The following is a 17,807-nucleotide window of genomic DNA, read 5'->3' as shown; positions in this document are numbered from 1 at the left end:
GTCTGCTAATGTCATCAATGGCAGAAGTACAGTAAAGCAGGAGAAAAGATAAATACCCTGACTTTGCTCTTCTACTCTGCAGAATCCAAATGGTGCCACCCATTGACCAAATCATACGGAAAGTCAGAGAGCAAAGGCATCCAGGCAGTGTAGTGCATAGAAGCCAACATCTCAGCACCTGGGAAGGGGCAAATAACAGCTGTGTGTGTGTGTGTGTTGCGAGGCAGTGCAGAGGGGAAACAGGGAATGAGTAGCACAGACTGCCTGCCACTATATCAGTGGCCATCTTCATACAGCAAGTGAGCTAAAAAACACTTGCATAGGCTACATGCTTTGTATCATGTTATTGCAATACCCTGGCCATAGCAACATTGATGAAAACAATACTAGCAGCCAACATCTGTTGAGTGCTTACAAGATGCCAGGTACTTTAAATTAGTTATCTAATTGTCATATAATAACGGTATTATGAGTAGCATTATCTTTATGATACCCATCTTATAGTGGATAAAATGTGGCACTTCAGAGTTGAGGCAATTTTCCTAACGTTACACAGCTAGTAAGTAGAGAAGGGAATATTTGAACCCTAGGATGAAGCTTAGTTCCCAAGTTGTTCTCTTAACTATTACATTTACTTGCATAGGGACTAAACAGGGCTCTGTTGGGTGGCCTGCAACCTCATTGGTAGTTGGTTTAATGGTAGACTTCTGCCTTATAGAGTTATTCCACGCTGTATGGTGACACACTGTCATATTCTCTCTAAAAAGAATCTGAATGTAAGAGCACATCAGCTAACTTAAGTCAGTGAAGAGCTGAGAGAAAAAAAGGGGTAGTTGTATGGCAGAAGAGATGAGCCATCATATGACTGAGTAACTACCCTGGGAAGCAGTAGACTTTTACTATAGAAGGGACAACTAGAACTGTTACTGAGATGACAGAGCAGCTGCTGGTCTACTAGAAGAACAATGTATCCTGAACAAGGCTATAATTCTAGACATTTGCCTGGGAAGCTGCTGTTGATATTTCTTACTTTTCCTTGTGTATTTACATTAACTCTCCATTAAGTGAGGAAATCTAAACCTGTCTATGTTCCCTGCAATCCAATAAAGACCAAGAGAGATGAGTTATTTAAATATATGAAGGTCTTCAAGGCAGAGAAAGATCACCTGTCTTTTTTTGTCTCTCCATATTTTCCTCTGAAACAGAGAGGAAATTGACATACTGCACTCTAGGAAATATAGGTCAGTTATATGGGAGTTGTATCATGATAGACACTTCCAAGGGAAGATGTGAAAACAGCTCCTCTGGAGAGCTTTAAAATAGGCTTATCATCTGTCCAAGGGTGGTTTCCATGAGTTACTGCCTGAAGGTACGAGGATCAATGGCTCCCAACTGCAGGTCCACAGACCTGTATCCAGTCCTTCAGGAAGTTTTCACTGCCTTCTACAGAGTAAAAGAAATAAACACTTTGGTGTCAACCTTTCTGCCTCTCTCTGTGTCCGTGTTAGATTGCTACCATCATTTCTTAAAACAGACTGTTTTGCTTTGTTTTTAGTGTTAAGATATACTTCCTTTATGAAATTACAGAAGTCATAGGACACAGTAGATTATAGTGAGGTTTCTTCATTAAAAAAAGTCTTATTTAGCAATGTGAAAAAGCTGGCAAATCTGTTTCAGACTCATTTTTATAAAAATGTCATTTGTTTGAGAGAATTAAATATCTAAAACCTGTGGGCCCAAAGGACCTGTTAAGATCTCTGCTATCTATAAGATTCTAGGTTTTGAAGTCTTGAGATTATAGAAAATCAAAAGGAAAAGAAAGGCAGGATGATTTTTTATTTAACCTATTGAAGTAACAAGTTAATGGAGTCTACCATCTTCAACATAAAAGATAATATGTGAAGATGCCTATAAGTTAGAATTTTGTAGTTTCTAAGTGGAAATGACAGTCTAAATGTCAAATCTAAAAACATGGCCTAAAGAACGCCACACCAAAGGTCACAGTTAGAAGGCAACATTCAGCTCTAGAGACAGTTACAAGTCAGAAATTGTGTGATTCCACAGTTTGTAGCCACCATGAAAGGTGAACTAAAATCATTTTGAAGTAAAAATGTATCAAAAGGGAACACTAAACAGGCCCAAAGGGAGTATTTAAATAAAAAGAGTCTTAGATAATTTAAAAAGAAGAAAATCAATAATTATTCCAAATACAAATTAATATGCAACTAGTATTTTCTGTTATGAGCATAACACTGCTATTTACATTAGAATAAGTTCAACATACCCAAAGCTTCTGCCAGGCCCCAAACCTTCTGTCCATAGATGTCGGTCTTATTCCAGGCAAATGTGTAGACAAGATTAATTGCAGCAGGGAACCACTTCTGTGTGAGTCTCCCTTCTACAGCCACTGTGAGGTGTACTTTAATCATCCCCACAGGAATTGTTGAATGTGTCAGAAGGATCCGTAGCAGAGTTTTATACCCAGGAGTTCGGCTGCTCAGGTAACTTAGCCTCACAAAACTGGAAGGAATGGGGATTTCTTCCTGTACAACCTGAAAGAAAAAAAAAATGTCCAGATGGCTTTAATGAATGGTCACAGGTGGATGAAGATGTTGCATGCTTTGTTATCTGAAACATGGTAAGAGATAGAGCCTAATGGGATCTATGGATGGCAAGCCACTTTTTCCCAGATCATGTGACCATGGTTTCAAATTTTGTACCAAATCTACACGGGAAAAGACATCCAGCTAACCTTATGGACTGCTCTCACTTTTCTCCTTCCAGGGAAGACTATGTAAAGAACAATTTCAGTTTTTTAAAATTTTGACAGTGTTCCAAAAATTGCTTGGTAGGAGTTGGAAAAGATCATACTGCCGAATGTCAAGCAATTCAGTGCTATGAGTTCCATTAAAGAGAGTCTCTTTACTTATATATACATACTCAAAATCTTGTTTGGTGTTAAGTCATATATCACAAACCCATTGTCATAATCCTTACTCAGGCTAGGCTCTCTAAGAGGAAAGACTCCAGAAGCAGGCCCAGCAAGTGATATTTTGTGACAGAGATCGTAGTATCCCTAGAATTAATCTTTATTGATGTCATCAAATTTATTTATTTATTTTTGGAACTCTGTTATGTCTCTGCGGTAAACTTTTTTTAATCAAACATTTTTTGTACAACCACAACAATGGGAAGTTATACTCCATGTATGCATACGATGTCAAAATACATTCTTCTGTCATGTATAACTAAAAAGAACAAATAAAATTTTTAAAAAATCTTTCTTTGTGCCTGGTATACCAATGCTTGGGAACATATTTCTTTAAGTTGGTACCTGTGAGTGAGAAGCAAATAACTCCCACTACTTCCTCTTCAAATTTTATACTAAACATTGGTCTCAGAGTGGAAATACTTTTGTTCTTTTTTTTCCCCATTGGTGATTCTTTAGAGTACAGTATTCATTAAGTCAAAGCCGAGGGTTTAATTCTCATAACAGCTAATTTACCTTGCTGTTTAATGGACATAGATAGTACCCTAAGGCCCTGGCCAATCAGCTTGCAAATGTGTATTGGAGAAACTGCATTTGGAGGTATTTCTTGAAAAATGAAGGGCCACATGTTATAGGGCTAGCAGGAACCAAAGGAAAATGAATTAAGCAATTATATACTGTTGACCACTCCATGATACTGTGGCTTTACACATCCAAGGCCAATATACTCACCTGTAGCTCAGGAACAACTGTTCCCCTTTCTGGACAGGACCCTCCAAATGATGTTAGCGGTGAAGGAAGAACTATAGGGTTTGGGCTCACAAAATTGGAGATATCACAGGATGGTGGATCTGGAACAACTCTCTGCATGACTACTTTCTCTACCACAACAAACTGATTCCAAGGTAACCAGAGTGTCCTCTTTTCAGACAGGAATGGTGAACGGTCAAAGATTAAGATGACAGAAATGCCACCAATGGCTACAAGGTCAAAGCTGAGAAGGAAAAAATACAAGACAATGTCAACCAAATGAATAAACAAAATAAAATTAAAGTTGGGAGCCTGCTTCCCTTGTGTTGATTGTGGTAAAGGTTTAATGACAGTTTATATATATCAAAACTTATCAAATTATATAGTTCAAATATGTGTAGTTTATTGCATATCAATTACACCTCAATAAAGCTGTTTAAAAGTAAAAAACAAAATTAAAGTTAAAATAGGTTAATTTTAGTGCCCTTTCCTTCTTTTGAGACTCAATTATGTCCATTTGTATTTTCTATCTTACAAATTCCTTCCAGCTAAATATTAATTCCATGGATGACTTCTTTTCATTATCCAGTAGACCTCTGAGAAGAAATTCCTTACCACCAGTTGATATCCACCCAGAATTCATAAACCAATTTTAATACTATCTTAAAATAACTGCATGCATTTCTAAAAAGCCAAAACTGACATTGCTGCTCTCCCTTGTGCTAAAATTAACAGAAAGATGACCATTTAATATTCAGCAGCATCTTTAATATAATGCATTATTCATCCTCAAAAAAATTATAATGAACATAAGAAAAGTAAAGAGGCAAAAGGTTAAATATCTTGTTCAGGGTCACAAACGTGGTGTCAGAAACCAGACAGTGTCTTTGAGATAACTTTTGGAGAAAGACACCAGCAGAGGAAAATTATTTAGTGAAATTTGCTTGAACTATAGCATGCATGAACCAGCCACATCTGACAACCCCCTTTGGCTTGCTATTCTGCCTGAATCCCCGAATCCCATATTTAGGATTTCTGGTTTGCTCCAGTATGACTCTAAGCTTCCTTTTGTAAGACAGCCTATAATGGACCCTGCTTATCTCTGCCAACGACTCTTTCTGTAACTGACAAAGCAAGTCTACCTCTCCTGTAAGCCATCTCTGTCCATTTGTAGATGTGGTCTCTGACAAGACTATTGTATTGGAGCATAAAAGACTCAGATTTTAGTTCATTCTACACTAGATGGTTCTACCTTCCTTCTCTTTTAAGTATAATGATGTCTTTGAGATAATGTACTTGAGAGCATTCAAAAAGATAAAATACTATATGAAAGTAAGATAATGATAAATTATTATCATTATATCTTAAAAATGGATAAAGGGCAATATGATGCTCCTTAAAATTCAAAGCAACGTAAATCCACAGGAGAGCGATGTAAGCATTTCCCTGCATTAAAAAAGATCTTTCAGGAAAACACTTCTTCAATGATAAAAAGCCCTGATAGGGAATCAGACTTAATTATGGACATCTCATCACTCCCTTTCTATGACATTTATTATATTTATTATAGTATTACCCATCATCTCTTGTTGCAGAAATCTTCCAGGTAAAGATAAATGGACAGTAACAAAGGATGGATAACACTGTATTTTTTATTGTTGCTTTTTCAGTGAAGTAGCTGCAATATTAAGGCAGTTTCCAAAAAGAGGATTTCAAGAAATGCGTTAGCTTCAGAAAACAATCTAGGTTTGAACTAAAAAAGAAAAACCAAATGGCTTATTGTTTAAGACAAGAGAAGCTGAATTCATTATAATAAGGGAGCAGTTTAAGACAAGTGTAGTGGGGAAAATCCAACACTGCTTGTCAGGAAGCCTTTCCTTTAGTTCACCTTCTACATAGATTTAATTGTGTCCTTGGGCAAGTTTATTGGCTTTGCCCAAACATTCACTCTTGACTTCTTAAAACTAAAGGGTTTATTTATTTAAAAACAAAAAACCAAACACAAACACAAAACTAAACTATTCAACCAAGAACATCCGTATCTGAGAATTATTCTCTACTTGTAGAAAGATTAACCAGGCTGGGCAGTCATTTGTTTTGTGGGCATCATGTATTATTTGGCTTCATATATATCAGAGTTCAAATCTCAGCTCTATCATATTAACTTTGTGTCTTTGGATTAATTATTTAACCTCCGTAAACTGCAGTTTTCTATTTTTAAAATTTTCTTTTAGATGTTTATGGACCTTTATTTTATTCATTTATTTATATTTGATGCTGAGAATCAAACCCATACCTCACACATGCAAGGCAAGTGCTCTACCACTGAGCCACAACCCAAGTTTTCTTATTAATAAAATAGAAGCAATGTGGTATATCTCTTAGATACTACTACAAATAAATAAATGAGATAAGACTTAGGTTCAAGCATATTGTAAGGACTCAACCAATATTGACTTTCTCAAATTAAATCATATGCCCTACTAAATTTACCATTTATTTTCTTTTCTTGTAGTTGAACAATAGGCCAAATCTTTAAAAAATATTTTTAGTTGTGAATGGAAACAATATCTTTATTTTGTTTATTTCTTTTTTATGTGGTGTTGAGAATCGAACCCTGTGCCTTATATGTACTAGGAAAGTGCTCTACCACAGAGCTATAACCCCAGCCCCTAGGCCTACTCTTGATTATCTCCATGAACATATTTGATTTTTAAATTCTTAGAACTTCATCTAGGTTTCATATGACAACACTTTTATGTATCAACTTGGCTAGGTTATAGTATCAAGTTATTCAACCAAACACCAAACTAGGTGGTGCGGTAAATGTGGTTTACAGATGTGGTTCATATCTTAAAGTTGACTTCTAACGTGGGTGGGTCTCATCCAATCAGTTATAACTGATATTTCTATGAGGGAGAAGAAATTCTGTCTCAAGACTGATGTTTCACCTCCTTTCTGAGGGTTTTCATTCTGCCATCCTGCTCTATAGCTTTGCCAGGCCCACAATCAAGTAAACCAATTCCTTGAAATCTCCTCTTACCTCTCTCTCTCTATATATAATAATACATACATACACACACACATATATATTTCCCTGGAAAGCCCTGATATACTTATTTTCTTCCCACCTAGCTGTTATACATAGCACACACTGTCCAACTTACTCATTAGTGGACATGAAGGTAGAAGCAGGATCTATGGCCAAAAAAATCTATCTAAATCATTACAATGCTAAATAGACCAAATAGAATGCTCTCTGAATGATTAATTCTTTGGGATTTCTCCTACCATAAATCCTCTCCATTTGCATGGATCATTAAAGAAACAGGTTTCTAAGTCATACGAGAGTAGATATAAAAGACCCAAGGGAGAGTATTTGTTTGCAGATTGTTGTCAGTCCATAATATGTCAAATTAGTCTTATCCATGGATGGAAGATGGTTGAAGCCTATTCAATGCCTTATGGTACCCCTAAATTAACAAACTTTTATCTTGAGGGCAATCAGAGGGAACACTCTCTTTGTCTTCCAGTCTTTCGAACAAAGTTCTTGAGGCATTTAATGTTTCTCAAGCAACTTTTTAAGAAAGCCATCACTTCACCTATTTTGATTATCATTAACTGAACTATTTATGAACAGTTACCTTTCAGCACTTTATTGAGTACCAGTTGTTATATCTCAGATGGAAGTTGGTAAATCATAGTAGATACAATCCAGATTACCTGGGTTCAAATCTTGGTCTCTACCCTTATTAGCTGTGTTAATATGAAGATGTTTTCTCATTTGCCAAATAGGGCAGACAAAAATAATGTTGACTTCATAGGGTTGTGAGGATGAAGATAGAAGGACATTAATGAAAGTATATGTCACATAGGAGACACTCATAAATGTTCTTATTTCAGACTTGTTTTTTTCTGCTCTGCTGGTCCCTCTCTATCTGAATCTCTGTTCTTGATACTTTCAAATGGCTCAGTCTTCTACTACCATCCATCTTTTTGTTTTATCTTCTTTGTTTTGTTTCCATGACATATATACAAGTATGTGTCAGTGTATGTGTGAAATACATATATTTTCTAGTTCTCCCAGGGAAGCTGTCAATTAGTAAGGTGTTGATAATGGGGTAAGTAGTTCTATATCCCATACAAGATATTTGCATTTAAGGTGGACTTTGAAAAAGCCAATAGCTTAACCCAATGCAGTATCATCACTGCAGCAGATTGGTGGGCTTGATATTGGGAGATAGAGGCCTCTTTCAGCATTTCACATATCATACTGTCTCTACTAGGTATCAAAATGCTAACCTCAGCCTTTCTAAAATCTTTCACCCTCAGGTATATTTTCCTTATGATTTTCTATTTTTGAAGTGTACTTAATCTGAGGTAGTAATAAGCAGAGACATATAAATGGAAACTTTCATCATGCTGTCATTTTATATTCAAGAACTGACAGTGGGACAATCTGGCTGGCATTTGGGGTACATTTTTTGAACACTTACACCCTTTATTGTGCCTGAGAGGAGAGTTATTGCCACAGGGGACTCTGGCTAGTAGCTGTCATCTACATAAACCTAGTTCTCACAGACAGCTCAGCAGAGGAGGGTCTTGACATTTAACTTAAACATAAAAACACAAAAAGTAACAACAAAATTACCCTTTTAATATTCTCTGTAATCTGAAAACAAATTCTTATTTTTTTTGGACATTAAGATCCTTTTGTAAATATCAAATAATTCACTAAAACCTTTTTATCTAAGCTTAAAAAAACAAAACAAAAAAAACTAAAGTCATGAGAAGTCAAATGTCTTAGATAGCATATTCTATTATAAAAGTAATCTATTTCTCAATTTATGCCAGATGATTAAAGATGCTCACGAGGGAGAGGCTAGTTTTGTGTACCAGTTACCAGTAAGTGAACTACAAAATCCCATCATTCAATCTAATTGGGAGAAAGGTCCATTTGAATTTATAAAGAGTCCCAATTATCGAATATTTGACAGGAAATATAGTGTGTGTGTGTGTGTGTGTGTGTGTGTGTGTGTGTGTGTAGTACTATCTGCTACCAAAGTGGTTTTGCTGAGCTTGTTATAATGAATAGATGGCTAGTTACTATTAGCAATGCAATTTACATTCAAATAATTCACTAAATTCTTTAAAAATGGTTTGTTTTCTTAAGTAGGTTAAAACTTCCTTATTTTCTTTAACTAATTTTTTATAAGCACTTTCTTGACAGGCAATTGAAAAAGTAAATTCAGTGCAGCCCAAGCTGAAAAATTAGCATTTCTGAAATGGTTAGGACTAATAAGGTATGACTATGGGTTCTTAATATGAGATAGTCTCTCATATTATAATAAAGTTCCTAGCAATCAGGTCTTTTTTATAAGTACTGAAGTGCCTTGTTATAAGTAGGACACTTTAATGGTAGCCACCTGGAGAACAGGGAACCTCAAGACCATTATTACAATATTCCCTGGAGTTATAAATAGGTACCTTCAAGATGGACATATGGCCTATTGACTCAAATATTCTGAATAAGTATCTATCTACATGACAGCAACAAAAATGTTTTTGTGAGTAAATCATTTTCCAGGAAGAAATGTTTTACTTGGAGGTCTCACTTCCCAGGTCTCAGAGAACCTAGAGAAGCCCTTAGAGAGTCATTGGCTGGTTGATGATCAAGTTTAACTCATTACAGTTATATAGGCTGGCCATGCTTGTCAATCAGTTGCAGTCACTAGGCAAATAGGACACATTAAAAAATCCTTTTAACTTTTGAAAAATCTAGTCAAAGGATATGTGGGACCTCTATGTACTACTTTTGCAGCTTCTTGTAAATCTATAACTTTTTCATAAAAAGTTTAAGATCATGGAAAAAAATCCTTTTAGTATGGTTAAATTTTGAACTTTTAGAAGAAACTTTTTGGACATGTTTATTTCTGAAATATTTTGGGCCTATTTTGGAAGACTAGCCAGAGTGTTCTCAGTTCCCTATTTATTATCTCCATCAACTCACTGAACTTAAGTTGGAATTATAAATGGAAATAGATTAAAGATAAAAAAGTTTTCACATAGCCTGAGTTTCATACATAGCCTGAGTTTCAAGAAAACTTGAGAATAACCATGAAAAGTTAGAAGAGTAGTTTGGTTTGACTTACAAAGAGATATGGAGGAAATAAATATCACCAATGACTTCTCTAGATATAAATGGGAGATGGGCTTACTACCATTGTATCATCTTCAGCCCTGCATTTACTCATGGGTAGAAGTCAGTACTTGGTTCCCACAATGGTCAGAAGCAATAATGTCATACCTTCCATCCTGCCGGCTGATGGTAAACCCATAATCACTGTGGTGCAAGAAGCTGACATTCACCCCCACAAGAGGGGTTCCATCTACAGCCACCACTTGGCCTCGAATCACACAGGCACGCCTGAAACACAAGACCAAAGGCAAATAACAAAGCACATTAAAGCTAAATCTAGAAGCCAAGATATTGAAACTTTTGAAAACAGTCAAGTAAAACCAAGAAAACCAATAATTTTGCCAATCAGTAATAAGTACTAATAACATTTTTGAGGAGGTTATGTGTACCTTTTTTTAGCCATCAAAGTTGGGATCATAGAAAAGGTAGATCTCTGAATGGTTAGCAACATCAACCAATGTAATTAGAAGTTCATCAATATACAATTTTGTTATTATATAATGTACCTTTAAAATGGTACCTCAAAACATGTTTATCTCACCCCTTGTTTTAGGATATTTAGTTGTTTCTTATTTTTTTCTACATGGAATTTCTTATTTCTTTGGGAAAGAGCCCTAGTTGTGGAAGGACACTTTCCTTTCATCAAAATCAAAATTAACTACATTAGTTAATACATAAATACATTATAAATATGACAAAAGTTCTATTGACCACCTCTCCCCCACTTCCTTGTTCTAGTGTTTTCACCAGTAGTAATAGGCAGTATCAATTTGTTATGTGCATTTTCTGTGCATTTACATACAAAGGTATGAAAATTTTTAATATTCATGATGCACACTGCCACATAACTTTGTCTGGGAAAAAAAACACAACCAAACAAACATAGGTGGTGAACCTTAAATTAAAGCCTGCAAAAGAGACAAAATCCTGACCATGATATCCTATTATTCTTGCCCAATTTAATAAAATATATCAGGGCATTTCCTCTTTAAGCAAATGAGTTTCATCCTTGCCAAAGAATGGGATTCCATTAAACTAACCCCGAAATAGGGCTGTTCCTCAGGGACAGTCCACTAAAATGTCCATTACTTTCAACTCTGGCCTGGCTGACAAGCTGTAACAAATTCCTGGAGTCTGGCAGTTAAGAAGAGGGCCCTGGGACAAATTCCAAGCAAAGATTTTTCACTGGTCTACCATTATTTGGGGTGGGGGAGGAGATAGCTTTTTCACTAGAGTCCAATCCTAGTCTTGGCAGCTCTTAGCTCTTGGCTATGCATTTTATAGTTGGAGTTGGCAGGGTTGAGGATGGCTGAACAAGGTCAATGTTTTTTTTCTAGGGCACAAATGTCATTTTTTTCTCCAACTGGGATTTGGGGTATCCTGGGCAGCTCAATCTTGGATTAAAAGGGGCCATGTTATTTTGGCCAACATGGCTTTCCAGAATAATGCTAATAATTTCACCCTGGGATTATATATTTATCTAACAGAATCAGCAAGCCAAGGGTAGTATTTAAAGGCTCAAGGACACAAGGATCACTTGAGGAAAAACAAAACAAAGCAGAAAAACCAAACTCCTCCAAATAAGCAAAAGACAGTTAACAAAGTCTGTTTTATATATTTCAGCCGATAAACCTCATTACTAAGTTCTACTGCAATCAGAGGAATTGGTTATAAATTATGCTAATAGGATTTATCCTGAATTACCTAAGGCTTTTCCCTAACACAAATTATAAACCATTAAGTATTACACAAAGGTAAGCTAGTATAATTGTTGCTATTAGTGTTTGTGTATATATCTGAGCTCTCAGACCAACATTCCTTGTTTAGTGATATAGATCAGTGGCTTTCTTCTTCCCATGAATTATGCAAATCATGGTTCTGAATGGCATGTAAATGGCATATGGACACTTGCTTTATTTCCATGTTTGATTTTTCCAATCTCTGTATCATTTGTTCTAATAGCAAAGATATTTGAAGTCCTCGAGTTTTAGTATTTGAACTAATCCTGACAAATTTGATCCCAGTTTCCAAGTTCAATGTGAGAAGAAATAAAAATAAAGGACATTTCTGTTTTTTTAATTTACTTTTTAGGTGTAGTTGGACATAATGCCTTTATTTATTTCTTTTTATGTGGTGTTGAGGATTGAACCTGGGGCCCTGAATATGGTAGGTGAGTGCTCTACCACTGAACTACAACACAAGCCCCACATTTCTGGTTTTATATAGTAAACTTGTAGAGGTGTTTACAAAGCAATATTGGACAAGAGGGATATATATTAAGTGGAAATAAGCTGTGAAAATCTCCTATGAACTACACAGGGACTAGATTTGGAGAGACTGAGAAGAAACTGTGTGTTTGAAAGGCCAAATCATTTAAAAATTAAACAATGTTTCCTGAACCCCAATCCGTAGGGAGAATTTGTATGTATTCTTGCTTAATATGGTATGTTATGCCACTTTGTTCAGCTCAACTGCCATTTTATGAACTCCCAGCTTCTAAACTCAATTTTCTTCCTAATTGTGGACAAGTAGCTATGTCTCTATGGTGGTTTTGGGGGCTTGGCAGGGATTGATTATGAACTTGCCAAACCTCGCTACTAGCTAACAAGGTGGACTTTGCGATAGTAACACCTACCTAGGTGCTTGCTGATTCCCTATTGGCAAGACAATTCTACACTTGCTCATTTTATTTGTTCACATTAATCTAGACATTGTGTCTTTCCACAGCTGTAGTAGGTTCAATTATTTTTGTTTTTATTTTGTCAAGCCTAGTTGGCATTGTTTCCTCGTATTTTATGACAGACACAGATCTGTCTCTTCGTTTTGCTGCTTTTTTATTTTCTATATGGCTTATATTTATGAAGGATCCAGGTTGGTGAGTGAAAGTCTCATAAAAGTCATCATTATTCTGTGCATTTCCCTTGTATTCTTCTCTTCCTTCATTCCGTATCTCACTCTGAGTAGACTTGTCTTTTGACTCTTCTGCTCCTTAATATTCCTCATATTTTATGAAGCATAGAGATTTGTGTGATAATGACTCATCAAAGTCATCATTATTCAAGACATTGTCTACCTGCTCTTCTTTTCATTCATTTCACTCTTCATCATTCATAAATAATGTGCACAGACTTGTCTTTCAACTCCCCTACTTTTTTATTCCTCATATTTTATGATCCACATTAACTTACAGCATATGATAAAGCCCCATAAAACTTATTATTCCACATTTGTCAGTATTGAACTCTCTTTGTAATGTATTAGATTTTAAATGTTCTAAGATTCCTTGTATCTTGCTGCATTTGCTCCCATTATTTACACACTCCATGTCATCCATTTTTCACAAGAATAACTCTTAGCTCTTTTCATTCCTGGATTACTAGTTCTTACTGTAATCTTTGACCAATATCAGTCATCCAATGTCAGTATAAATTGTCTAAATTTGGGGACAGTATTAAAGTATTCTTGTTAATTTTCAATAATTTTGACTGACACTCCATGTAGAAACCCAGGGGAAAATTTACTTCTCAGGCAAACTCTATCTCAAAAAGAAAGCTCTTGAGTCTACTCACTTCCTGGGGCTATACCAACTCCAAATGATCCGTAGGGAGAATTTGTATGTATTCTTGCTTAATATGGTATGTTATGCCACTTTGTTCAGCTCAACCACCATTTTATGAACCTCCAGCTTCTAAACTCAATTTTCTTCCTAATTGTGGACAAGTAGCTATGTCTCTAGCTTGTGTTTTCTGATTCACACCAGCATTAAATGTAATTTCTCCCCATTTATACAACCTGTTCTAATTATCCTTCTCAGATCCAGGGAAACCTCTATAATACGGACAAACCCTAGCTGAATAGTGAGGTGTATATGGCAGGGGTCTGTCTTTGATAGTACCACAATTCTGATTCCTGTGTTTTTCTTTATCCCCATTGGCATTCCTCCCAATTTCCTATTCTGGAGAGTCCCTGCTTTCTTGCATCACATCTAAATTAAACAGTCTGACTTGGCCCATCGATTGCCTATCTCAAAAACATATTGAACTCTTAAAGTTTTGCCACAATCTGAATCCTATTCAAGGGCCCATGTTTTTCTGAGACTTTTTCAATTCAATAATATAGAGAAATCTTCAGAATCTTTCAAGTCAGATGACAGGAGCAGCTGTCTAGACTGCCATGAGGATGGGCAAACACATTTGTACAGCAGGTATCTGTCTACTTTAATTGCCTTTTTTTTGAGGGGGGGTGTTACTGGGGATTGAACCCAGGGGCACTCGACCCCTTAGCTACATTCCCAGCCCTATTTTGTATTTTATTTAGAGACAGGGTCTTACTGAGTTGCTTAGCATAGCACTTTTACTGAGGCTGGCTTTGAACTTGCAATCCTCCTGCGTCAGTCCCACAAACTGCTGGGATTACAGGAGTGCGCCACCATGCTCAGCGGTAACTGTCTTTTGTGTTGGTTGTATGTATGTATGTATATATGTGTGTGTTCATGTGTGTGCACACGTGTATACATGTGTGCCCACATTGCATGCTTTTCTTCTTTGCCTGGAGCTCTCCTTTGATTCACAGACATGGATGGGATGCTTTGCTTCCTTGAACCTTTAAAAACAAGAACTTCTCCCTGATGTTGTTGGTCATAGCAAAATAACTTGAACTTAGATGGGCATGTCCAATGTGACTTAAAAACCATGTGTGGGGAAGATCATCCCTCACAAGTGTCTGTTTCCCTATTCTCTGGAGAATACAGGCTGCTGCCAAACTGTCTACCTGCTGTCACTATGCTAAAGCAGTACCCCAAAGGAATTGCTTCTCCACTTTAACTAAACGCTGAATCTTCCAAGTCTTTGGAACTTGGTATGAAGAATAGGGCAACTTGAGAAATGCAAGTCAGAATGCACTTTACTGAGGGCCTTATTTAACTAACAAGCTGCTTGTTAGACAGCCCTGATGCAAAAGGTCTAATTCATTCTGTATTTGCTATTTTCAAGGTATAGTCAAATTATCCCTAGCCTTCAATCAACTCTTGGTTCCATTCTCCTTTTCCCTTATTTGTTGTCTTTTGTCTTCTGCGTCAAATTTCCAATATTCATTCAACACCTCAGGCAACAACTTTAACCTGAAGCACAAAAGTTGGTTTGAAAACAAGGCTGAAAACTAAATTGCTGAAAGAAGATGTAATTTACTGCATTGTATTTCTGATTAGAATCTTTCCTAAGGAAAATGAGGCTCAGGGCTAGGGAAGTTACAGCTATTTGCTTTGTTGAAAACATGAGCATAAGCTACTTTTGAAGGGTAACATTCAAAATCAAGGACCTAGCCAGCAGGGGACCTAGCAGCAGGTGGGCAGGTTAAGCTGTTTTCTCTATAGGAACAGATGAAATCCTTTTCAAAAGCTGACAGCTCTGGTCAAGAGATAGCATTGAGAAGGCCTGGGCTGGGAGAAGCCATAAGAATTCTCTGCTCTCTAGTGTTTGAATCCTGCCCTTTATATTCCTTGAGGAACTGTCAGTTGGCTTGATTCTTCAAGGGACAGAAACCTACTGTATATGAGATGTGGTTGGAGAGTTGCTCCCTGGGCTTATTATAATTTAAATCCCACAGTCATTGATTGTATCATTTGGGTTAAAGCACTGCTTCTAGGGACCCTGATGGTTAGGACAAAAAGCTTATGATGTTTCTATTATCCAGTGTCCTCATGTAACGACTAAAAGGGCCTATTCTTTAAAGTGCCATTGTGGGACTCTGTCAGTCCTTCTTGGTAATCTTTCCTACAGACCACTGATTCTCAAGTTTGATCCTGCGGGCCATGTGCCAGAATTCCCTGGAGGGCTTGTTAACATGCAGATTGTTGGGCCTTATCCCCAGAGTTTCTGATGCAATAGGTCTGGTATAGGACCTGAGAATTTGCATTTCTAACAAGTTCCTAAGTGATGTTGATCCTGCTGGTCTAAAGGCCAAACTTTGAGAATCACTGCTTTAGTAAAAGCAAGATCATAGCAGAATCAGCCAATTAAGGTGTATAAACTCCTGGGGAAGAAGGCAGGAAGCATAAACCACATAAAGGAAGGCAAATCAACAACTGATTCACAATCTTACCATACAAAATCTGTGGCATGAATTTTAACTCCTCCACATTAACCTTTGGAAAAAGGTTTGCAACAACTGTAATTTGGGGAGCCATAGTAAAACTGTCACCACAAAGCGCTGGCTGAACTATAAAATGAACTGTGGGGACCCTTCAAATCCAGAGATCATGAAATGGAAATATGTTTTAACCCAATTTATCTGTCCTAAAAAACGCCAATTTCTCCCTCACTCCTATTATTCTCATTATACAGTGCTTGTACCCATGTTATTACACTTGTCACAGCCTATCTTGGATGACAGTTATAGATCTGTCTTTCCTATTAGTCACTCTATGATAAGGACTGTGTGGTTTTCTTTGTTTCCTTCCCAGTGCCTGGAGTACCCGACATGGGCTTAAGAAAGATTCATAGGATTTCAACTCAAATTTTATTTTTGAATAAAGTTATAATGTACTTGCAATCCATTCTCATGGCACTTCTTTCAGGGTTTCAGGGACTACTGTGAGGCTCCAGTGTGACAGATGCCTTACCAGTTCATTTATTAGAAGCCAACATTCTGGATTTTATATTATGACAATCTCATCATGAGAGTTTTGTTTGATAATTGACTACTTCAGGGAATTAAATAGCACCTGTGTTATTGGGAGAAATGAATGAATAGCTCTCCTCAAATGCTTAATTTATGCACACTAACTTTATTATGTCTTTATATATCATCACAAAATTACTATTTGGTATTTTATAATTTAAATATATTTGAGGTTTCTAATATCCATATTTTGGGAGGGGTTCCCACAGAACACATGCTGTTTTTTTATACACATTATCTAAGCTGGTGCAGCACCAAGAAAACACCTAATGTTTTATCATGAACTAGTTTTCATGTTCTAAAAATGTGAATGCAGTGAAAGTTCATATGCAAACTTAACAAAATCTCATTAGTTTTTACTTAAATATAGCAGGCTGATTTAATCCTACTCCTTTGATCACTAGCCCAAATAAATAACACCTACCAAATAGGTAACACTAAAAGCAGCTGGGAGCATTATCCATCAACATTCTAGGGCTCAGGGAAAGGTGGTGCTATTGAAAATGCAGATAGCTTTTTAAGCAGAATTATTTTCCTCATGGCTAGTGATGTTTCAAGTAAAACAAAATGGGGGCACTCACCCTGAGGTAGGGTGGCTATTTTCCCATCTGCCCTGGTAATTGCTTGTCAAAAGTAGGCTTGCTTTGGATGCCTGAGATCCCCAAAGTAATGGGAAAAAGATCAAGTGTTTTGAAGCAATAAGAAAACTGACGACACAGTCACATTTTCAGGACTGCATAAGTGCCAGTTTGCTTCATTTAGACACATGATTACTTTTGTCCAGAATTTGAATTTGAAATACTTGTCCTGTAAGCCCTTGCAACTCTTGAATAGTCTGAAGTTAATTTTTTTTGTTTGTGTTTTGCTTGTTCTACACATTACTCAATTGGTTTATCTTTGTAATCAGCTTTATGAGGTTTTGTTAACCTCATTAACCTCTCCTGACACTTCTCTGTTGATCTGCCTTTCAAATAATGGAGAGTCATTAAATATAGGCCAGGTCCTTCTTGTTGGCTATTTCCTGAGCATGAATTATTTTTTCTGTCATGAGAAAAATGTTTGGCCTAGCTGTAGCCACTGTGTTCTAGCTCTGTCTTGCTAGCATCACCACTCTTACTTTTCCTACAAAACATAATTACTCTCAGCTTCATTTGTTCCTTATGTAAAATGGGAATAAGATAAAATATTAGA

At 36.6% G+C, this 17,807-nt stretch overlaps 1 protein-coding gene across 3 annotated transcripts in view; it reads right to left on the bottom strand.

Moving 5' to 3' along the window:
- The window catches only part of Tenm1 (teneurin transmembrane protein 1), a 556,980-nt gene that overhangs the window by 126,822 nt on the left and 412,351 nt on the right, over window positions 1–17,807 (bottom strand). For all 3 annotated transcript variants that reach the window (XM_077793578.1, XM_077793579.1, XM_077793580.1), the window contains exons 16-18: window positions 10,047–10,166; window positions 3,722–3,983; window positions 2,285–2,552 (exon numbers count right to left, since the gene is read on the bottom strand). In XM_077793578.1, the coding sequence (XP_077649704.1) occupies window positions 2,285–2,552; window positions 3,722–3,983; window positions 10,047–10,166 (650 nt within the window). The remainder of the gene's footprint in view (window positions 1–2,284; window positions 2,553–3,721; window positions 3,984–10,046; window positions 10,167–17,807) is intronic.

This window comes from Urocitellus parryii, chromosome X, assembly GCF_045843805.1.
Source record: "Urocitellus parryii isolate mUroPar1 chromosome X, mUroPar1.hap1, whole genome shotgun sequence".
NCBI lineage: Eukaryota > Metazoa > Chordata > Mammalia > Rodentia > Sciuridae > Urocitellus > Urocitellus parryii.
The sequence above is the reverse complement of the archived record's forward strand: the minus strand, read 5'-3'. Positions and strand labels throughout refer to the sequence as shown.